This window comes from Numenius arquata, chromosome 28 (genome assembly GCF_964106895.1).
Source record: "Numenius arquata chromosome 28, bNumArq3.hap1.1, whole genome shotgun sequence".
Classification (NCBI taxonomy): domain Eukaryota; kingdom Metazoa; phylum Chordata; class Aves; order Charadriiformes; family Scolopacidae; genus Numenius; species Numenius arquata.
In genome coordinates, this window is record NC_133603.1 from 2,707,222 (window position 1) to 2,728,041 (window position 20,820).

The 20,820-nt window shown below is 52.3% G+C and overlaps 4 protein-coding genes across 4 annotated transcripts; all 4 read right to left on the minus strand.

The window, feature by feature from the left end:
* Positions 1 to 2,178: 2,178 nt before the first annotated feature.
* LOC141476126 (zinc finger protein RFP-like) lies at positions 2,179 to 5,802 on the minus strand. The gene is made up of 7 exons (XM_074164729.1): positions 5,383 to 5,802; positions 4,663 to 4,758; positions 4,192 to 4,422; positions 3,999 to 4,021; positions 3,566 to 3,681; positions 3,223 to 3,252; positions 2,179 to 2,970 (listed from the first exon to the last, which is right to left on the minus strand). Exons 1-7 carry the CDS (start codon positions 5,800 to 5,802, stop codon positions 2,453 to 2,455), a joined length of 1,434 nt encoding a protein of 477 aa, XP_074020830.1. The 3' UTR covers positions 2,179 to 2,452.
* Positions 5,803 to 8,286: 2,484 nt separating this feature from the next.
* Positions 8,287 to 14,858, minus strand: LOC141476127 (E3 ubiquitin-protein ligase TRIM39-like). Its single transcript, XM_074164730.1, has 4 exons — positions 14,575 to 14,858; positions 9,400 to 9,515; positions 9,057 to 9,086; positions 8,287 to 8,804 (listed from the first exon to the last, which is right to left on the minus strand). The coding sequence occupies exons 1-4, from the start codon at positions 14,856 to 14,858 to the stop codon at positions 8,287 to 8,289; spliced, it is 948 nt and encodes a 315-aa protein (XP_074020831.1).
* A 2,489-nt stretch (positions 14,859 to 17,347) lies between these two features.
* LOC141476128 (butyrophilin subfamily 1 member A1-like) lies at positions 17,348 to 17,860 on the minus strand. Its single transcript, XM_074164731.1, has one exon. The coding sequence runs from the start codon at positions 17,858 to 17,860 to the stop codon at positions 17,348 to 17,350; it is 513 nt and encodes a 170-aa protein (XP_074020832.1).
* Positions 17,861 to 18,060: 200 nt separating this feature from the next.
* On the minus strand, positions 18,061 to 20,657 carry LOC141476129 (zinc finger protein RFP-like). The gene is made up of 6 exons (XM_074164732.1): positions 20,238 to 20,657; positions 19,515 to 19,610; positions 19,044 to 19,274; positions 18,851 to 18,873; positions 18,460 to 18,575; positions 18,061 to 18,146 (listed from the first exon to the last, which is right to left on the minus strand). Exons 1-6 carry the CDS (start codon positions 20,655 to 20,657, stop codon positions 18,109 to 18,111), a joined length of 924 nt encoding a protein of 307 aa, XP_074020833.1. The 3' UTR covers positions 18,061 to 18,108.
* Positions 20,658 to 20,820: the final 163 nt, after the last annotated feature.

The window sequence follows — 20,820 nt, forward strand, 5'->3', positions numbered from 1 at the left end:
GGAAATCCAGAAATCTTGTGCCCCTTCCCAGGGACATTCACCCATTATTTATACACAAAAATATTCTCTTTATTCCGTCTCCCTAATCCATGAGTCCACCTGGGCTGACATCTTCATGAGTGTGACCCAAGAGCCCCTTTTGCACCCCCATATTGAGGGAAAACACTTCCCAGCAGCACCTTCTTGAGGGGCCAGGATTTGGGGGGCCCCTGAGAGCCCCCGTGGGCAGGAAAACACAGGGGGATGGGGAAGGGCTCCAGCCACCCACCCTCCCACCACCGGCACCCCACGCTGCCAGGGCTGGAGGGAGAAGACCCTAGGGGGCAGCCCCCCCCTCCCAGCCGTGTCCCCCAATGCTCCCAAAGCCAGGATGGAATTCCAGGATGGAAAGCAGTTGAGGCGTGGCCCGGCTCGACACCCCCGGGGAAGGCAAGAGGCGCCTTGTAGCGCGGTGCAGAGAGCAAAACGGACAGGAGGAACCCAACTGGGGGAAAACTGAGGCGTTCTGTTAAAACTTCCAAAGTGGGTGTTACAAAGCGATGGAAATTAAAAAGTGCGTGTCCTGAGGGGAACTGGGCTTGTTATAACGCCAAACCCGCACCTCCACATCTTCCGACCATGATGGAGCATAAACTGGCATTTCCCAATGAACTGGACCTTTAATTGGAAGGGAGAATACAATCAGGCAAGAGGAGGAGCCACCACTGATGAGGGCAGTCTCCTAATTAGTCGATGGGTATGAAAAAGAAAAGGTTCCAAAGTTGAAGCCAAGATGCGGGAGCTCCGTGGAGTTTCCACCCAGCACCAGCATGAAATCATCCCATTTCACAGAATCACGGAATCACAGAATATTTTTGGTTGGATGGGACCTTTGAGATCATCGAGTCCAACCAACAAAAAAAATAAAAAAACACAAAACAGAACAAAGCAAAACAAAACAAAAAAACCCCACCAAAACAAAAAAAAACACCCCAAAATCCCAGAACACCAAACACCAAAACCAAACAAAACCAAACGCCCACAACCACACACCACCCCACCCACAAACAGACACAATTTCTGGGCTCTTTGGGCACTGGGAAAGCGCTTCCAGCGGCGGAGATGAGTGCAGGGGGTTCTCAGTCAGGTCTGACCCAGCACACCCCGCTGGAGGGGGGGCACTGGCTGAGTTCCCAACCAGGTCCACTACACCGCCTCCGGGTCAGGGAGCATTGGGGGACATGGCTGGGAGGGGGCGGCTTCCCCCCCACCACGGGGTCTTCTCCCTCCAGCCCTGACAGCGTGGGATGCTGATGGTGGGAGGGTGGGTGTCTGGAGCCCTTTCCTATTCCCTCCCCTGTTTTCCGGCCAACAGGGTCTCTCAGGGGCCCCCCCAAATCCTGACCCCTCAAGAAGGTGCTGCTGGGAAGTGTTTTCCCTCAATATGGGGGTGCAAAGCCGGCTCTTGGGTCACACTCATGAAGATGTCAGCCCAGGTGGACTCATGGATTAGGGAGGTGGAATAAAGAGAATATTTTTGTGTATAAATAATGGGTGAATGTCCCTGGGAAGGGGTGCTAGATTTCTGGATTTCCACCTAGAACCTGACATTGAATAAAGCAATATCTCCTCTCTAAACTGCTTCTGGTTTCAAGAGCTTTGGTTCCAGGTAACAATTATACCCTTTTAATTGTTTAATTGTTTAATTACCCACTGAAGCAGGGAAAAGAGGGCTCCTGGGGCCATAGGGCGACTTTCTTTTATCTGCTTTCCCGGGCAGGGACGTCTGGGGACATGGACTTGTTGGACCTTCATCTGAACTCCAGGAACAAGCCCAGTCTCTTCCTTGACTAAAGCCCAGCGTGTCAGGGCTCACCCTGAGCCAGCACCAAAGGGAGCAGATCGTTTCCAGGTGTTTCTGGCCAATTCTGACTCCCCCTTTGCACATGGAGTCAGGCTGGGACCCAGCTGCAAATGGCTCCAGCTCCTGGCTGGTGGCTGACTTTTCTCCACCTCTATTCCCACAGACTTCCTGGGTTTGAGGGGGCAGAAAACTCAGGTTTCTCATCTCCCTGTGCAGTGGGTTTTCAAGAGGAACAAGGATGACTTTTCCTTCCTCCAGTTCTCTTAAACAACTTTCAAAGAAAACCCGCAGGAAATAAAAAACCCTAAATAAAAAGCACACACACACAAGGCAGAAATGATTTAGAATTGCACTTTTACTTTTAACTCCCCATCAGGGTGAGTTTGCAGGCACCCAGGAACAACCATTGAGTGATTAAACAGCGATTAAAAGATCAAAATGGAGTTTAAAGCACAGAAATGCTCCCAATTTGCCCTAAAGGAAAGGAACCTGAACACCGCTACCCTTTCCTGTCCCTTTGGTGGGATTGGGAGAAAACCCAGCCCCTGGTTTCTTTCCCAAAGGTAAATTGGTGGCTTTGGGGGCTAGTTTTATTTTTTGCCCTGTGCCTTAGGGAAGAAGTTTGAGTTCAGCATCCCCCCTCAACATGAACCACGGGAAGACTCTCTCCCCTTGGAAAGACGCCGGCGGAAAAGCAAAGATCTGTTCTTTGCTCTTGGAATTAAAAACCACCACCCTCCCTTTCTCATAGTCCAAGCAGATTCGTATCCTCTTGGGGACACTGCGTAGAGTCAAAGGGGTGACATCCGGAGAAGTCAGAGCCATGTACCCATTTCGGTTATGACGCAGAGCCCATATCCCCTCATCGGGCTTCAGGACCAACCAACAGTCCCTTGGAACCGACTCCTTGACCACCCCGATGGACCACATGCCTTCTCTATTGACCTCCACGTCCCAGCAGTGCCAGCCTGATGTGAAGCCCCTTGACCCCAGCACACAGGGAGCGAATGTGAACCTCTCCGGGTTGAAGGGCAGGTCCTCGTCACAGCTTTCCCACCACACGTGCTTGCAGTCTTCCGAGAGATAAAGCCTAGGGTGGGCCGTCTCCAGGTCCAGCGTCATCTGTGCTGGATGTGGAGAGAGAGTGAGGCTCATGGAAGCAGATTTGGGGGGAAACAGGGCTTTTTCTCTCCCTTCCCATCCCTCTGACCCAGTTGGGAACCCTCCAGGCATCGCCTGGTGGTGGGACCAGGGTGGGAGAAGGGGGAAAGGAGGCAGCAGAGCACTTCAGATCAATATTTGGGGGCAGCAGAGCTTCTTTTAGCATATTTTTTGATTTCATATGATGACTCAGTTAGGTACATGTTTGGTTCACTTACTTTTCAAAGGAAGCTCGAACTCCAGGAAATCTGAAGGGAAGAGAAAAATGTGAGAGGCAGAAAGATGAGTTGGTGTGATTGTGGGTTTCGGCAGAAGTCCCGAGAGTCAGGAACAGGCTTGGGGGAATGTCGAGAAACTTGAGGAGGCAGAGGAGAAGAGGAGGAGGACAGGCAGGGAACATCAGACCAAGGCTCCCTGCTCCTTCGCTGTCTCATTGTGGGATCTTGAAAGAAACAACCCCTCATTCAGCACCCAGGATGCGTTTCTTTCCTGTGGCTTCACTCCGTCCCTCCCCACCAAGAAGCACGATGGCATTTGCCTTTCTGCACCTGCCCTCGGTACCTTGCAATTTCTCCAGAAGTTCCTTGATGGATGGGTTCTTCTCAGTGAAATCAGAGAATTTCTTTTCCAGCTCTGGGGAAATATCGAGGGAGTGGGAGAGCGTTTTCCTCTGGCCCCTGGAAGGGAAGAGGGGATGGATTTACGCCTGGTTGTAGTTTGCTGCTCTGTGTTTTCTCAGCACTCCCTGCTCCTGCCTCCTGCCAGCCCATGTCCAAATTCATCATTCTCTAAGGAGAGAGAGGCAGAGCCCTCCTTCCAACCCCCCGTGGCCTCGGTCAAGTCCAAAGGCTGTACTGCAGAAGAGCCAACCCGTCCCTACATGCTTTCTTCCAGTGTCCTGCCACAGGTGGCAGGACAGGTGCCACAGGTGCCACAGGTGCCACAGGTGGCTGCTCTGTGGTGGTGACATGGTGACAGGAGAAGGACCACATACCTGCTCAAGGTGGTTCCGATGTCCTGGATGAGAGAGAAAAAGAGACTCAGTGACATGGAACACCTCCCCTTGGAGTACCGGGGTCCCACTCTAAGGAAGTCCCTCTCTGAGCGGGTTGGGGTAGAAAAGCGAGGGCTGGAGACCAAGCTCAACGCGGGCCTTCACAGCAAGTTTGGGAAGCCTGGGCTCTCACCTTCAGGAGCTCCCAGTCTGGCTGCTGGTATGTCCTCTCCATCTCCCCAATCAGCGCGCCCAGGCTCGTCGCCTCCTCCAAAAGCCTCTGCAGGATTTCTTCATGGGCTTTCCTTATCCCTCTGTCCAGCTTCTCCAGCTGGGCCAGAAGAGAGGACTCCTGCTTCTCCAGGAACTCGTGCAACTTCCTGTATGTCCTCACAATCTCCTGCTTTGCAGCTTCTGTCCTCTCCTGCCAAGGGCAAGTCGAAGCAGGGAAAAGGGAAGCAGAGAGCAGGAGAAGAGCATCAAGGGTCAAGGGTGGGCCATGCCTTAGTGGGACCCACCAAAAAGAGGCATTTGGGGAAGATACAAACCCCCTCTTCATTCCCACAGCCCTTGAGCATCACCCACCCCTGGGGGAGAGGAGGAGGAGGAGATGTTCCTCCTTTCTTCCCCCACCCTCTGCCCAGGAAAAATGATGGGCACCTACAGTGTGGTCCTCCATTCTGTCTTGTCTGTCCTTCACGGAAGATTGAAGCGCCTTGTGCTCTGATTTCAGACGGTGCAGTTGGGTCTGAATGTGTTTCTGAGAGGAAGGAAAGAAGTCCCTTGTGTATTGGCATCATGGTATGGCACCCTCAGCAGAAGCAACGGGGAACTCTTGGTGGCTCTTGGGGCAGAGTTTTGGGACCCCCATGACTTTTTCAAGGTGATTTATCTCTCCTTTTTTTCCTTTTTTCTTCTTTTTCTATTTTCACAAGGTCAAGGTTCTTTCCGGGAGCTGTGGGGTGGGAGAAGGGCTGAGGATCTCTCCCTCTCCTTTCCTACTGATCTCCAGCAGAGCTGACCTTGATAAGGCACCCACACCCCAGAGGCCAGAGGCCAGAGCCATTTATGGAGTTTTGCTGAGGGATTGTGGTGGGGAGAAATCCTACACCTCTGTTTCCTACCCTCCCCATAGCCCCTGCTCGTGGCTGAACCCTGGGGGAGAGGACCTCTTGGTCCCCAAGAGCGTGATGCTCCTACCTCCACCTCTTCCTCAGAGCAAGCAATGCCACCTCAAGAGTTGGTAGCAAGAGACAAGGATAGGTGAGTCCACAGGGGGTTTATCCCACAGCCCGAAGGCTCTACAGAGATCTCCACCCATCAAGCGCAGCAACACCAGGAGCTTCTGGACATTTGTGCCTCAACACACCCATAACCCCCTCACCTTGTACTCCTGGGCAGCCTCGCCCATGGGAACCACAGAATGGTCACGGTGCACCTTGGACCTGTCACACACCACGCAGATAAGCCTTTTATCGTCTTTGCAGAAGAGCTTCAGGGGTTCCTGGTGCTCCTCACACAAGTTCTCCCCTTCTTCCACCTCTCTGTCCCGTTGCAGGTTCAATCTCTTGGCTGCTTCAGCGATGTTGGCCAACTCCCAGTTGGGGCGGACGCTCTTCTGTGACACCGTCTTCCTGCACTGGGGGCAGGAGAAGTTGGTGGTCAGTCCTTCCCAGGTCTCAGTGATGCACGACTGGCAAAAGCTGTGCCCACAGTGGATGGACACAGGCTCCTGGAATATTTCCAGGCAGATGGAGCAACGGGCTTCATCCCGGAGAATTTCCACAGGCGTCCTGGCTGCCATGAAGAGCGATCGACCAAGCTGCTTTCCCTCTCAGATGATCAGAAAGGTCAGAGATTTCTCTTCCTGGTTCTACACCATTGGTTACACTGAGACCCAGCCCCTTCCCAGCAGGGCTTCAGGCAATACATTAACTTATATTGCTCCAGGAAGTAGGGGTTGGACAAGTGAGGAAGACCAGAATTGGATACGCCCATGTCATTTTCACCCTTTCCTGGAGGCGCTGGGATTTTTCAGTCTCCAAAGCCACTACCAATCAGCGAAGTCCAGTGGGATTTGGTGACTCAACAAGCAGCTGGAAGAGAAGTTTCATGGCCTGATGGCACCTCAGAGAGCTTGTGGTGCAGCTGGGGGTGGGAGACAAGCAGTGGCTGAAAATCCCTCTGAGATGTCAGGGGTGACAGGACGTAGCCAGACCTTGGGAAGAGCCTCAGCACCCTTCAGTACAGACTCTCTAGGCTTACTTGGGAGGAGTCCAGCATCTCTTGGGTGACCTGAAGAGTTCAAATGTGCAGCTCACTGCAGGGCAGGGCGTTCCTGGCTGTCAGAAGCAATTTCTGCCTCTCCTGACCCTTGGGACATCAGCTTTGCCCCTGGCATAAGGTGGGCCATCAGGGCAACACCCTGCTGCAACTGCTCTGGAGCATGGATCCTCACGCGTCCCTGGAGATTGGTGGTGCCTCCAAGAACCTCCAAGGTCCCAGCTGGTTTCTCTGAGCTGCGGTGAGAGAGCTGAGAGGTCTGGACTGATGCTTTTCCTTCCTTTCCTGGCTTGGAGCCAGGCATGGATCTGCTGGCTCTTCTTGTTGCTTCCTTCCTCCTTCCCTGCTACTGGAATGACAGAGGAGAACGCTACTTGCACTCCTGATCCCTTCCTGGCTTCCCCCAAGCCCTGCCTCCTGCCAGTCTGTGTTGGAATTCATCCTTAATTAAGTAGAGAGAGGGAGAGCCCTCCTTCCAACCCCCCGTGGCCTCGGTCAAGCCTCTGTAGGGCTTTTTGGGAGGACTCTAACATCCCTCCGTGCCTCTCGTTGTGTTACCAAAGACAGGCCTCTGCTTTCTTTATAACCAGGTGCTAAATAAAGTGTTGTTTGCTTCCTGCTGACCTTCTGACTGTGTGAGGAAATAGTTAATTACTGAGCTTCTTACTGTGTGAGAGAATGGTTAGATTCCGAGCTGATAGGGATAAGGATGGGATAACAAGTATTTTATCGCCTCAGTGTTCTCTCATATGTCAAAGTACGGGCTCCTGTACCAATCAGGACAGAGCTGTGGCTACTCCAAGGAACATCCTGATCATCCTCAAGAAGCTGTCAAACTTACAGTCAACTTCTCCTGTCCTGAGATGACTCAATACCTTCAAAGGATCGTGTGAGGAAGGGTATCCCTACCCAAACGGCCACCGAGGAGCTCACGCCTGTGCAGCAGTGTTTTCCCAATGCTGCCAAATTTAATACGCGTTCGCAAAAGGGGCTCTTGGGTCACAGTAATGAATATGTCAGCCCAGGTGGAGTTATGGATTAGGGAGGCAGAATAATGAGAATCCTTTCTGTATAAATAATGGGTGAATGTCCCCGGGAAGGGGTGCTAGATTTGTGGATTGCCTCTTAGCACCTGACGTCAAATAAAGCAATATCTCCTCTCTAAATTGCTTCTGGTCTCGAGAGCTTTTGATTCAGGTAACACTTATACCCTTTTAATTGTTTAATTACCCATTGAGGCTGGGAAAAGAGGGCTCCTGGGGCCATAGGCATCCTCACCCTGCTCATATCTGCTCTCCCGTGCAAGGACCTTTGGGTTCATCTGAACCCCTGGCTCTGCTGTATCTTCTCAAGGAACAAGCCCAGTCTCTTCCTTGACTAAAGCCCAGCGTGTCAGGGCTCACCCTGAGCCAGCACCAAAGGGAGCAGCCCCATTTCCAGGTGTTTCTGGCCAATTCTGACTCCCCCTTTGCACATGGAGTCAGGCTGGGACCCAGCTGCAAAGGACCCCAGCTCCTGGCTGGTGGCTGACTTTTCCCCACCTCTATTCCCACAGACTTCCTGGGTTTGAGGAGGCAGAAAACTCAGGTTTCTCATCTCCCTGTGCAGTGGGTTTTGGAGAGGAACCAGGATGACTTTTCCTTCCTCCAGTTCTCTTAAGCAACTTCCAAAGAAAAACCCACAGGAAATAAAAACCCCAAAAATAAAAAGCACATAGACACACAAGGCAGAAATGATTTAGAATTGCACTTTTACTTTTGACTCCCCATCAGGGCAAGTTAGCAGCCACCCTGTAACAACCATTTAATGATCAAACAGCGATAAAAAGATTAAAATATAGTTTAAGGCACAGAAATGCTCCCATTTTACACTAAAGGAAGGGAACCTGAACACCGCTACCCTTTCCTGTCCCTTTGGTGGGATTGGGACAAAACCCGGCCCCTGGTTTCTTTCCCAAGGGTAAGTTGGTGGCTTTCGGGGTTGGGTTTCTTTTTTGCCCTGTGCCTTAGGGAAGAAGTTTGAGTTGAGCATCCCCCATCACCATGAACCATGGGAAGACTCTCTTCCTTTGGAAAGATGTTGGTGGAAAAGCAAAGATCCGTTCTTTGCTCTCGGCATCAAAAAACACCACCCTCCCTTTCTCATAGTCCAAGCAGATTCGTATCCGCTTGGGGACACTGCGTAGAGTCAAGGGAGTGTCATCAGGAGAGGTCAGAGCCATGTACCCATTTCGGTTATGACGTAGAGCCCATACCCCCTCATCAGGCTTCAAGTGCAACCGACGGTCCCTTGGAACCGACTCCTTGGCCACCCCGATGCCCCAAATGCCTTCTCTGTGGACCTCCACGTCCCAGCGGTGCCACCCCGATGTGAAGCCCCTTGAGCCCAGCACACAGGGCTTGAATATGAATCTCCTGCGGTTGGAGGGCAGGTCCTGCTTACAGCGTTCCCACCACACGAGCTTGCAGTCTTCTGAAAGATAAAGCCTGCCATTGGCCGTCTCCGGGTCCAGCGTCATCTGTGCTGTAGGTGGAGAGAGAGTCAGGCTCATGGCAGCAGATTTGGGGGGAAACAGGGCTTTTTCTCTCCCTTCCCATCCTACTGACCAAGTGTGGACCCCTCCAGGCATCGCCTGGTGGTGGGACCAGGGTGGGAGAAGGGGGAAAGGAGGCAGCAGAGCACTTTAGGTCAATCTTTGGGGGCAACAGAGCTTCTTTTACCATATTTTTTTATTTCATCTGATGGCTTGGTTGGGCACACGTTCGGTTCACTTACTTGTCAAAGGAACCTTGAACTTCAGGACATCTAGAGGGAAGAGAAAAATGTGAGAGGCAGAAAGATGAGTTGGTGTGATTGTGGCTTTCTGCAAAAGTCCCGAGAGTCAGGAACAGGCTTGGGGAAATGTCGAGAAACTTGAGGAGGCAGAGGAGAAGAAGAGGAGGACAGGCAGGGAACATCAGACCAACGCTCGCTGCTCCTTCGCTGCCTCATTGTGGGATCTTGACAGAAACAACCCCTCATTCAGCACCCAGGATGCGTTTCTTTCCCGTGGCTTCACTCCGTCCCTCCCCAACAAGAAGCACGATGGCATTTGCCTTTCTGCACTTGCCCTCGGTACCTTGGAATTCCTCCTGAAGTTCCTTGATGTCTGGGTTCTTCTCGGTGAAATCAGAGAATTTCTTTTCCAGCTCTGGGGAAATATCGAGTGAGTGGGAGAGCGTTTCCCTCTGGCCCCTGGAAGGGAAGAGGGGATGGATTTACGCCTGGTTGTAGTTTGCTGCTCCGTGTTTTCTCAGCACTCCCCGCTCCTGCCTCCTGCCAGCCCATGTCCAAATTCATCGTTCATTAAGGAGAGAGGGGCAGAGCCCTCCTTCCAACCCCCCGTGGCCTCGGTCAAGTCCAAGGGCTGTACTGCAGAAGAGCCAACCCGTCCCTACGTGCTTTCTTCCAGTGTCCTGCCACAGAGCTGCTCTGTGGTGGTGACATGGTGACAGGAGAAGGACCACATACCTGCTCAAGGTGGTTCCGATGTCCTGGATGAGAGAGAAAAAGAGACTCAGTGACATGGAACACCTCCCCTTGGAGTATCGGGGTCCCACTCTAAGGAAGTCCCTCTCTGAGCGGGTTGGGATAGAAAAGCGAGGGCTGGAGACCAAGCTCAACGCGGGCCTTCACAGCAAGTGTGGGAAGCCTGGGCTCTCACTTTTAGGAGCTCCCAGTCTGGCTGCTGGTATGTCCTCTCCATCTCCCCAATCAGCGTGCCCAGGCTTGTTGTCTCCTCCAAAAGCCTCTGGAGGATTTCTTCATGGGCTTTCCTTATCTCTGTGTCCAGCTGCTCCAGCTGGGCCAGAAGAGAGGACTCCTGCTTCTCTAGGATCTCGTGCAACTTCCTGTACGTCGTCACAATCTCCTGCTTTGCAGCTTCTGTCCTCTCCTGCCAAGGGCAAGCCGAAGCGGGGAAAAGGGAAGCAGAGAGCAGGAGAAGAGCATCAGGGGTCAAGGGTGGGCCATGCCTTAGTGGGACCCACCAAGAAGAGGCATTTGGGGAAGATACAAACCCCCTCTCCCTTCCCCACAGCCCTTGAGCATCACCCACCCCTGGGGGAGAGGAGGAGGAGGAGGAGATGTTCCTCCTTTCTTCCCCCACCCTCTGCCCAGGAAAAATGATGGGCACCTACAGTGTGGTCCTTGATTCTGTCTTGTCTGTCCTTCACGGAAGATTGAAGCGCCTCTTGCTCTGATTTCAGACGGTGCAGTTGGGTCTGAATGTGTTTCTGAGAGGAAAGAAAGAAGTCCCCTGTGGAATGGCACTGTGGTCTGGCACCCTCAGAAGAAGCAACAGTGAACTCTTGGTTTCTCTTGGGGTAAGCGTTGGCAGAGTTTTGGGACCCCCATGGCTGTTTCAAGGTGATTTACCTCCCCCCTTTTTCCCTTGTTTCTCTTGTTCTATTTTCACAAAGGTCAAGGTTCTTCAGGGAGCTGTGGGGTGGGAGAAGGGCTGAGGATCTCTTTTTCTCCTTTCCTATTCATCTTCAGCAGAGCTGACCTTGATAAGGGACCCGCACCCCGGAGGCCAGAGCCATTTATGGAGTTTTGCAGAGGGATTGTGGTGGGGAGAAATCCTACGCCTCTGTTTCCTACCCTCCCCATACCCCTGCTCGTGGCTGAACCCTGGGGGAGGGGACCCTTTGGTACCCAAGAGCGTGCTGCTCCTACCTCCACCTCTTCCTCAGAATCACAGAATCACAGAATCACAGAATCTTAGTGGTTGGAAGGGACCTTTGAGATCATCGAGTCCAACCACATTAAAAAAAAACAAAAAAAACCCCAAAAAAAACCAAAAACACACAAACAAACAAAAAAACACAACACAAAACCAAACAAACAACAACACCCCCCCCTCCAAAAAAAAAAAAGCAAGCAGCATCCATCAACTAAACCCCACACACAACACCCCACCACAAACCAACAATCCCGGGCACTAGAGCATGCCCTGAAGAGCCACGTCTACACGTTTCTTAAATACCTCCAGGGATGGTGACTCCACCACCTCCCTGGGCAGGCTGTTCCAGTGCTTGACCACTCTCTCAGTAAAGTAATTCTTCCTAATATCTAATCTAAACCTCCCCTGCCGCAACTTCAGACCATTTCCTCTGGTCCTGTCATTATTCCCTTGGGAGAAGAGGCCAACACCCACCTCTCTACAGTTTCCTTTCAGGTAGTTGTAGAGGGCAATGAGGTCTCCCCTCAGCCTCCTCTTCTCCAAACTAAACATGCCCAGTTCCCTCAGCCTCTCCTCATAGGACTTGTTCTCCAGACCCCTCACCAGCTTGGTGGCTCTCCTCTGGACACGCTCCAGCACTTCAATGTCTTTCCTGTAGTGAGGGGCCCAAAACTGAACACAGTACTCGAGGTGAGGCCTCACCAGTGCCGAGTACAGAGGCACGATGACTTCCCTGCTCCTGCTGGCCACGCTATTCCTGATACAGGCCAGGATGCTGTTGGCCTTCTTGGCTGCCTGGGCACACTGCTGGCTCATGTTAAGCCGGCTGTCCACTAACACTCCCAGGTCCTTTTCTGCCAGGCAGCTTTCCAGCCACTCTTCCCCGAGCCTGTAGCGTTGCTTGGGGTTGTTGTGGCCGAAATGCAGAACCCGGCACTTGGCCTTATTAAACCTCATCCCATTGGCCTTGGCCCATTGGTCCAACCTGTCCAGGTCCCTCTGTAGAGCCTGCCGACCCTCAAGCAGATCAACACTCCCACCTAGTTTGGTGTCATCCGCAAACTTACTGAGGGTGCACTCAATCCCCTTATCTAGATCATCAATGAAGATATTGAACAAGACTGGCCCCAAAACTGAGCCCTGAGGGACACCACTGATGACCGGCCGCCAACCAGATTTTGCTCCATTAATCACAACTCGCTGAGCACGGCCATCCAGCCAGTTTTTTATCCAGCGGAGGGTACACTTGTCTATGCCATGATTCTCCAGTTTCTCCAGGAGAATGCCGTGAGGGACGGTGTCAAAGGCCTTACCAAAGTCCAGGTAGACAACGTCCACAGCCTTCCCCTCATCGAGAAAGCGGGTCACATGGTCATAGAAAGAGATCAAGTTGGTCAGGCAGGACCTCCCTCTCATAAACCCATGCTGGCTGGCCCTAATCCCTTGGCTGCCCTGCACATGCCTTGAGAGCTCACTCAGGATGATCCTCTCCATGATCTTTCCCGGTACCGAGGTCAGGCTGACAGGCCTGTAGTTTCCAGGATCCTCCTTCCGGCCCTTCTTGTAGATGGGCGTCACATTGGCCACCCTCCAGTCATCTGGCACCTCTCCTGTTGACCAGGATTGTTGATAAATAATGGAGAGAGGCTTGGTAAGCTCTCTTGCCAGCTCCCTGAGAACCTTTGGGTGAATGCCATCCGGCCCCATAGACTTATGCGTGTCCAGGTGCATAAGCAAATCATTAACTACTTCCTCTTGGATTACAGGGGAGTTGTTCTGTTCTCCATTCTTATCTTCCAGCCCAAGAAGCTGAACTCCCTGGGGGTAGCTGGTCTGACTATTAAAGACAGAGGTAAAGAAGGCATTAAGTATCTCAGCCTTCTCCTCATCCTTGGTTGCAAGGTTTCCCCCCGCATCCAGTAAGGGATGGACATTCTCTGTCACTCTCTTTTTGTTGATGTATTTATAGAAACTTTTTTTGTTGTCCCTTATATTAATGGCCAGGTTGAGTTCTAGCTGGGCTTTTGCCTTCCTGATTTTTTCTCTGTATGACCTAACACAATCTCTGTACTCCTCCCGAGTTGCCTGTCCCCTCTTCCAAAGGTGGTAAACCTTCCTTTTTTCCTTAAGTCCCATCAAGAGCTCTTTGTTCATCCAGGCCGGCCATTTTCCCCGCCCTTTAATTTTGTGCTTCATGGGGACAGCCTGCTCCTGGGCCTTTAGGATTTCCCTCTTGAAGAGCGTCCAGCCTTCCTGGGCTCCTTTGTCTCTCAGGACTACCTCCCACGGGACTCTCCCAACCAGGGTTCTGAACAGGTTAAAGTCTGCCCACCGGAAGTCCAAGATGGAGGTTTTGTTAATCCCCTTCCTTACCTCACTATGAATGGAAAACTTAACCATTTCATGATCACTAAGCCCAAGACTGTCTCCGACCTCCACGTCCCCAACTAGCCCTTCTTTATTTGTGAACAGTAGGTCTAGCAAGGCACCTCCCCTGGTAGGCTTACCTACCATTTGTGTCAGGAAGTTATCCTCCATACACTCGAGGAACCTCCTAGCCTGCCTGCTCTCTGCTGTGTTATATTTCCAGCAGATGTCTGGTAAGTTGAAGTCCCCAACTAGAACAAGGGCTGGCGTTTGCGAGACTGCAGCCAGCCGCTTATACTGCAGCCAGCCGCTTATAGAATACCTCATCAGCCTGCTCATCCTGGTTGGGTGGTCTATAGCAGACTCCCAGCACAAAATCACCTTTGTTAGCCTTCCCTTTCACCCTTACCCATAAACACTCCACTTCTTCATCACTGGAGTCTATCTCTATAGAGTCAAACAACTCCCTAATGTACAGAGCCACACCCCCCCCCCTCCTTCCTTGCCTATTCCTTCTGAAGAGCTTATAGCCACTTATTGCAGCATTCCAGTCATGACCATCGTCCCACCACGTTTCCGTGATGGCAACTATGTCATAGTTGTCCTGCCGCACCATGGCTTCCAGCTCATCCTGTTTGTTGCCCATGCTACGTGCATTAGCGTAGATGCACTTGACCTGGGCTACTGATTTCACCCCCATCTTTGGCCCTTGACACTCAGGTTCATTACCAGCAGGCCTGGTTTTATCCCCATCCCCCTTAACTTTCGGCTTAAAGCTCTGTCCGTGAGCTTTGTTAACTCTTAGCCTAGTACCCTTTTCCCCTTCTAGGAAAGGGTTTTCCCATTGTTCTCTAGCAGTAATTTCTAAACGTCTATCACCTTTCTCTGATGAAATGTCAGGGCAGGCAATGCCACCTCAAGAGTTGGTATCAAGAGACAAGGATGGGGGAGTCCACAGGGGGTTTATCCCACAGCCCAAAGGCTCTACAGGGATCTCCACCCATCAAGAGCAGCAACACCAGGAGCTTCTGGACATTTGTGCCTCAACACAACCATAACCCCCTCACCTTGTACTCCAGGGCAGCCTCGCCCATGGGAACCACAGAATGGTCACGGTGCACCTTGGACCTGTCACACACCACGCAGATAAGCCTTTTGTCGTCTTGGCAGAAGAGCTTCAGGGGTTCCTGGTGTGTCTCGCACAAGTTCTCCCCTCCTTCCACCTCTCTGTCCCGTTGCAGGTTCATTCTCTTGGCTGCTTCAATCACGTTGGCCAACTCCCAGTTGGGTCGGAGGGTCTTCTGGGCCCCCGTCTCCCTGCACTGGGGGCAGGAGAAGTTGGTGGTCAGTCCTTTCCAGCTCCGAGTGATGCACGACCGGCAAAAGCTGTGCCCACAGTGGATGGACACGGGGTCCTGGAATATTTCCAGGCAGATGGAGCAGCAGGCTTCATCCCGGAGGATTTCCACACGCGTCCTGGCTGCCATGAAGAGCGACCAACCGAGCTCCTTTCACTCTCAAGTGATCAGAAAGATGAGAGATTTCTCTTCCTGAGTCTACACCATTGGTTACACTGAGACCCAGCCCCTTCCCAGCAGGGCTTCAGGCAATACATTAACTTATATTGCACCGGGAAGTAGCAGTTGGACAGCTGAGGAGGACAACAATTGGAGACGCCCATCTCATTTTCACCCTTTCCTGGAGGCGCTGGGATTTTTCACTCTCCAAAGCCACTTCCAGTCAGTGGAGTCCAGTGGGATTTGGTGACTCCACAGCAGCTGGAAGAGGATTTTCACGGCCTGGTGACACCTCAGAGAGGTTGTGTTGCAGCTGGGGGTGGGAGAAAAGCTGGGGCTGAAAATGCCTCTAAGATGTCAGGGGTGACAGGACCTGGCCAGACCTTGGGAAGGACCTCAGCACCCTTCTGGACAGGCTCTGTAGGGCTGTTTGGGAGGACTCCAGCATCTCTTGGGTGACCTGAAGGGTTCAAATGTGCAGCTCACTGCAGGGCAGGGCGTTCCTGGCTGTCAGAAGCAATTTCTGCCGCTCCTGACCCTTGGGACATCAGCTTTGCCCCTGGGGTAAGGTGAGCCATCAGAGCAACACCCTGCCGAGACTGCTCTGGAGCATGGATCCTCAGGCGTCCCTGGAGATTGCTGGTGCCTCCAAGACCCTCCAAGGTCCCAGCTGGTTTCTCTGAGCTGCGGTGATAGAGCTGAGAGGTCCGGACTGATGCTTTTCCTTCCTTTCCTTGCTTGGAGCCAGGCATGGATCTGCTGGCTCTTCTTGTTGCTTCCCTCCTCCTTCCCTGCTGCTGGAATGACAGAGGAGAACGCTACTTGCACTCCTGATCCCTTCCTGGCTTCCCCCAAGCCCTGCCTCCTACCAGTGTCTGTGTTGGAATTCATCCTTAATTAAGTAGAGAGAGGGAGAGCCCTCCTTCCAACCCCCCGTGGCCTCGGTCAAGCCTCTGTAGGACTGTTTGGGAGGACTCTAACATCCCTCCGTGCCTCTCGTTGTGTTACCAAAGACAGGCCTCTGCTTTCTTTATAACCAGGTGCTAAATAAAGTGTTGTTTGCTTCCTGCTGACCTTCTGACTGTGTGAGGAAATAGTTAATTACTGAGCTTCTTACTGTGTGAGAGAATGGTTAGATTCCGAGCTGATAGGGATAAGGATGGGATAACAAGTATTTTATCGCCTCAGTGTTCTCTCATATGTCAAAGTACGGGCTCCTGTACCAATCAGGACAGAGCTGTGGCTACTCCAAGGAACATCCTGATCATCCTCAAGAAGCTGTCAAACTTACAGTCAACTTCTCCTGTCCTGAGATGACTCAATACCTTCAAAGGATCGTGTGAGGAAGGGTATCCCTACCCAAACGGCCACCGAGGAGCTCACGCCTGTGCAGCAGTGTTTTCCCAATGCTGCCAAATTTAATACGCGTTCGCAAAAGGGGCTCTTGGGTCACAGTAATGAATATGTCAGCCCAGGTGGAGTTATGGATTAGGGAGGCGGAATAATGAGAATCCTTTGTGTATAAATAATGGGTGAATGTCCCCAGGAAGGGGCGCTAGATTTGTGGATTGCCTCTTAGCACCTGACGTCAAATAAAGCAATATCTCCTCTCTAAATTGCTTCTGGTCTCGAGAGCTTTTGATTCAGGTAACACTTATACCCTTTTAATTGTTTAATTACCCATTGAGGCTGGGAAAAGAGGGCTCCTGGGGCCATAGGCATCCTCACCCTGCTCATATCTGCTCTCCCATGCAAGGACCTTTGGGTTCATCTGAACCCCTGGCTCTGCTGTATCTTCTCAAGGAACAAGCCCAGTCTCTTCCTTGACTAAAGCCCAGCGTGTCAGGGCTCACCCTGAGCCAGCACCAAAAGGAGTAGCCCCATTTCCAGGTGTTTCTGGCCAATTCTGACTCCCCCTTTGCACATGGAGTCAGGCTGGGACCCAGCTGCAAATGGCTCCAGCTCCTGGCTGGTGGCTGACTTTTCCCCACCTCTATTCCCACAGACTTCCTGGGTTGGAGGGGGCAGAAACCTCAGGTTTCTCATCTCCCTGTGCAGTGGGTTTTCAAGAGGAACCAGGATGACTTTTCCTTCCTCCAGTTCTCTTAAGCAACTTCCAAAGAAAGACCCGCAGGAAATAAAAAACCCAAAATAAAAAGCACATACACACACACGGCAGAAATGATTTAGAATTGCACTTTTATTTTTAACTCCCCATCAGGGCAAGTTTGCAGGCACCCAAGAACAACCACTGAGTGATTAAACAGCCATTAAAAGACCAAATGAGTGTTTAAATTCCAGAAACGCACCCATTTTGCACTAAATGAAAGGAACCTGAACACCGCTACCCTTTCCTGTCCCTTTGGTGGGATTGGGACAAAACCCAGCCCCTGGTTTCTTTCCCAAGGGTAGGGTGGTGGATTTGGCGGTTGTTTTTTTTTTTTTTTTTGTCTTCTGCCTTAAAGAATAAGTTTGAGACGAGCTGTTTCCTTCACCATGAACCACGGGAAGACTCTCTCCCCTTGAAAAGACGCCGGTGGAAAAGCAAAGATCCGTTCTTTGCTCTCGACATTAAAAAACACCACCCTCCCATTCTCATAGTCCAAGCAGATTCGTATCCGCTTGGGGACACTGCGTAGAGGCAAAGAGGTGACTTCTGGAGCATTCAGAGCCCTGAAACTATTTTGGTTATGACACAGAGCCCATATCTCCTCATCAGGCTTCTGCCACAAACCATGGTCCCTTGGAATCGACTCCTTGGCCACCCCAGTGGCCCAAAACCCTTCCCTTTGGACCTCCACGTCCCAGCAGTGCCACCCCGATGTGAAGCCCCTCGAGCCCAGAACACAGGGCATGAATTTGAACCTCCCCTGGTTGGAGGGCAGGTCCTGCTCACAGTCTTCCCACCACACAAGCTTGGAGTCTTCCGAGAGATAAAGCCTGGGGTTGGCCGTCTCTGGGTCCAGCGTCATCTGTGCTGGAGGTGGAGAGAGAGTCAGGCTCATGGAAGCAGATTTGGGGGAAAAAGGGCTTTTTCTCTCCCTTCCCATCCCTCTGACCAAGTTGGGAACCCTCCAGGCATCGCCTGGTGGTGGGACCAGGGTGGGAGAAGGGGGAAAGGAGGCAGCAGAGCACTTCAGATCAATATTTGGGGGCAGCAGAGCTTCTTTTAGCAAATTTTTTTATTTCTTATGATGGCTCGGTTGGGCACGCGTTCGGTTCACTTACTTGTCAAAGGAAGCTCGAACTCCAGGAAATCTAGAGGGAAGAGAAAAATGTGAAAGGCAGAAAGATGAGTTGGTGTGATTGTGGGTTTCTGCAAAAGTCCCGAGAGTCAGGAACAGGCTTGGGGGAATGTCGAGAAACTTGAGGAGGCAGAGGAGAAGAGGAGGAGGACAGGCAGGGAAGATCAGACCAACGCTCCCTGCTCCTTCGCTGTCTCATTGTGGGATCTTGAAAGAAACAACCCCTCATTCAGCACCCAGGATGCGTTTCTTTCCCGTGGCTTCACTCCGTCCCTCCCCACCAAGAAGCACGATGGCATTTGCCTTTCTGCACCTGCCCTCGGTACCTTGCAACTTCTCCAGAAGTTCCTTGATGGATGGGTTCTTCTCGGTGAAATCAGAGAATTTCTTTTCCAGCTCTGGGGAAATATTGAGGGAGTGGGAGAGCGTTTCCCTCTGGCCCCTGGAAGGGAAGAGGGGATGGATTTACTCCTGGCTGTAGTTGCTGCTCCGTGTTTTCTCAGCACTCCCTGCTCCTGCCTCCTGCCAGCCCATGTCCAAATTCATCATTCATTAAGGAGAGAGAGGCAGAGCCCTCCTTCCAACCCCCCGTGGCCTCGGTCAAGTCCAAAGGCTGTACTGCAGAAGAGCCAACCCGTCCTTACGTGCTTTCTCCCAGTGTCCTGCCACAGAGCTGCTCTGTGGTGGTGACATGGTGACAGGAGAAGGACCACATACCTGCTCAAGGTTGTTCCGATGTCCTGGATGAGAGAGAAAAAGAGACTCAGTGACATGGAACACCTCCCCTTGGAGTACCGGGGTCCCACTCTAAGGAAGTCCCTCTCTGAGCGGGTTGGGGTAGAAAAGCGAGGGCTGGAGACCAAGCTCAACGCGGGCCTTCACAGCAAGTTTGGGAAGCCTGGGCTCTCACCTTCAGGAGCTCCCAGTCTGGCTGCTGGTATGTCCTCTCCATCTCCCCAATCAGCGTGCCCAGGCTCGTCGCCTCCTCCAAAAGCCTCTGGAGGATTTCTTCATGGGCTTTCCTTATCTCTGTGTCCAGCTGCTCCAGCTGGGCCAGAAGAGAGGACTCCTGCTTCTCCAGGAACTCGTGCAATTTCCTATAGGTTGTCACAATCTCCTGCTTCGCACCTTCTGTCTTTTCCTGCCAAGGGCAAGCCGAAGCGGGGAAAGGGAAGCAGAGAGCAGGAGAAGAGCATCAAGGGTCAAGGGTGGACCGTGCCTTAGTGGGACCCACCAAAAAGAGGCATTTGGGGAAGATACAAACCCCCTCTTCCTTCCCCACAGCCCTTGAGCATCACCCACCCCTGCGGAAGAGGAGGAGGAGGAGATGTTCCTCCTTTCTTCCCCCCCCCTCTGCCCAGGAAAAATGATGGGCACCTACAGTGTGGTCCTTGATTCTGTCTTGTCTCTCCTTCACAGAAGATTGAAGCTCCTCATGCTCTGATTTCAGACGGTGCAGTTGGGTCTGAATGTGTTTCTGAGAGGAAAGAAAGAAGTCCCCTGTGGATTGGCATCGTGGTCTGACACCCTCAGAAGAAGCAACAGGGAACTCTTGATGGCTCTTGGGGTAAGTCTTGGCAGAGTTCTGCATCTATGACCATTTTAGAGGTGATTTACCTCCCCCATTTTTCCTTTTTTCTTCTTTTCCTGTTTTCGCAAAAGGTCAAGGTTCTTCCAGGGAGCTGTGGGGTGGGAGAAGGGCTGAGGATCTCTCCCTCTCCTTTCCTACTGATCTTCAGCAGAGCTGACCTTGATAAGGGACCCGCACCCCGGAGGACAGAGCCATTTATGGTGTTTTGCTGAGGGATTGTGGTGGGGAGAAATCCTACACCTCTGTTTCCTACCCTCCACTAAGACCCTGATCGTGCCTGAACCCTGGGGGAGAGGACCCCTTGCTCCCCAAGGGCGTGCTGCTCCTACCTCCACCTCATCCTCAGGGCAGGCAATGCCACCTCAAGAGTTGGTAGCAAGAGACAAGGATGGGGGAGTCCACAGGGGGTTTATCCCACAGCCCAAAGGCTCTACAGGGATCTCCACCCATCAAGAGCACCAACACCAGGAGCTTCTGGACCTTTGTGCCTCAACACACCCATAACCCCCTCACCTTGTACTCCTGGGCAGCCTCGCCCACAGGAACCACAGAATGGTAACGGTGCACCTTGGACCTGTCACACACCACGCAGATAAGCCTTTTGTCATCTTGGCAGAAGAGCTTCAGGGGTTCCTGGTGCTCCTCACACAAGTTCTCCCCTTCTTCCACCTCTCTGTCCCATTGCAGGTTCAAGCTCTTGGCTGCTTTAGCGATGTTGGCCAACTCCCTGTTGGGGCGGAGGGTCTTCTGGGCCCCCGTCTCCCTGCACTGGGGGCAGGAGAAGTTGGTGGTCAGTCCTTCCCAGGTCTCAGTGATGCACGACCGGCAAAAGCTGTGCCCACAGTGGATGGACACAGGCTCCTGGAATATTTCCAGGCAGATGGAGCAACGGGCTTCATCCCGGAGGATTTCCACAGGTGTCCTGGCTGCCATGAAGAGTGACCAACCAAGCTCCTTTCCCTCTCAAATGATCAGAAAGATGAGAGATTTCTCTTCCTGATTCTACACCATTGGTTACACTGAGACCCAGCCCCTTCCCAGCAGGGCTTCAGGCAATACATTAACTTATATTGCCCTGGGAAGTAGCGGTTGGACA

What these genes read in the sequence shown, in the direction of transcription:
- LOC141476129 (XM_074164732.1), bottom strand. Translation starts at nt 20,657, where the DNA reads ATGGCAGCCAGGACACCTGTGGAAATCCTCCGGGATGAAGCCCGTTGC. An exon ending in AGGCTGCCCAGGAGTACAAG is followed by an intron (nt 19,611 to 20,237) that starts GTGAGGGGGTTA and finishes CTTTCCTCTCAG; the next exon opens with AAACACATTCAGACCCAACT. An exon ending in ACTTCTGGAGAAGTTGCAAG is followed by an intron (nt 18,147 to 18,459) that starts GTACCGAGGGCA and finishes TCTTCCCTCTAG; the next exon opens with ATTTCCTGGAGTTCGAGCTT.
- LOC141476126 (XM_074164729.1), bottom strand. Translation starts at nt 5,802, where the DNA reads ATGGCAGCCAGGACGCCTGTGGAAATTCTCCGGGATGAAGCCCGTTGC. An exon ending in AGGCTGCCCAGGAGTACAAG is followed by an intron (nt 4,759 to 5,382) that starts GTGAGGGGGTTA and finishes CCTTCCTCTCAG; the next exon opens with AAACACATTCAGACCCAACT. An exon ending in CAGACTGGGAGCTCCTGAAG is followed by an intron (nt 4,022 to 4,191) that starts GTGAGAGCCCAG and finishes TCTCTCATCCAG; the next exon opens with GACATCGGAACCACCTTGAG.
- LOC141476128 (XM_074164731.1), bottom strand. Translation starts at nt 17,860, where the DNA reads ATGACGCTGGACCCAGAGACGGCCAACCCCAGGCTTTATCTCTCGGAA.
- LOC141476127 (XM_074164730.1), bottom strand. Translation starts at nt 14,858, where the DNA reads ATGGCAGCCAGGACGCGTGTGGAAATCCTCCGGGATGAAGCCTGCTGC. An exon ending in GTGGAAGGAGGGGAGAACTT is followed by an intron (nt 9,516 to 14,574) that starts GTGCGAGACACA and finishes CTTCCCTTCCAG; the next exon opens with GGGCCAGAGGGAAACGCTCT. An exon ending in GTTCAAGGTTCCTTTGACAA is followed by an intron (nt 8,805 to 9,056) that starts GTAAGTGAACCG and finishes CTCCACCTACAG; the next exon opens with CACAGATGACGCTGGACCCG.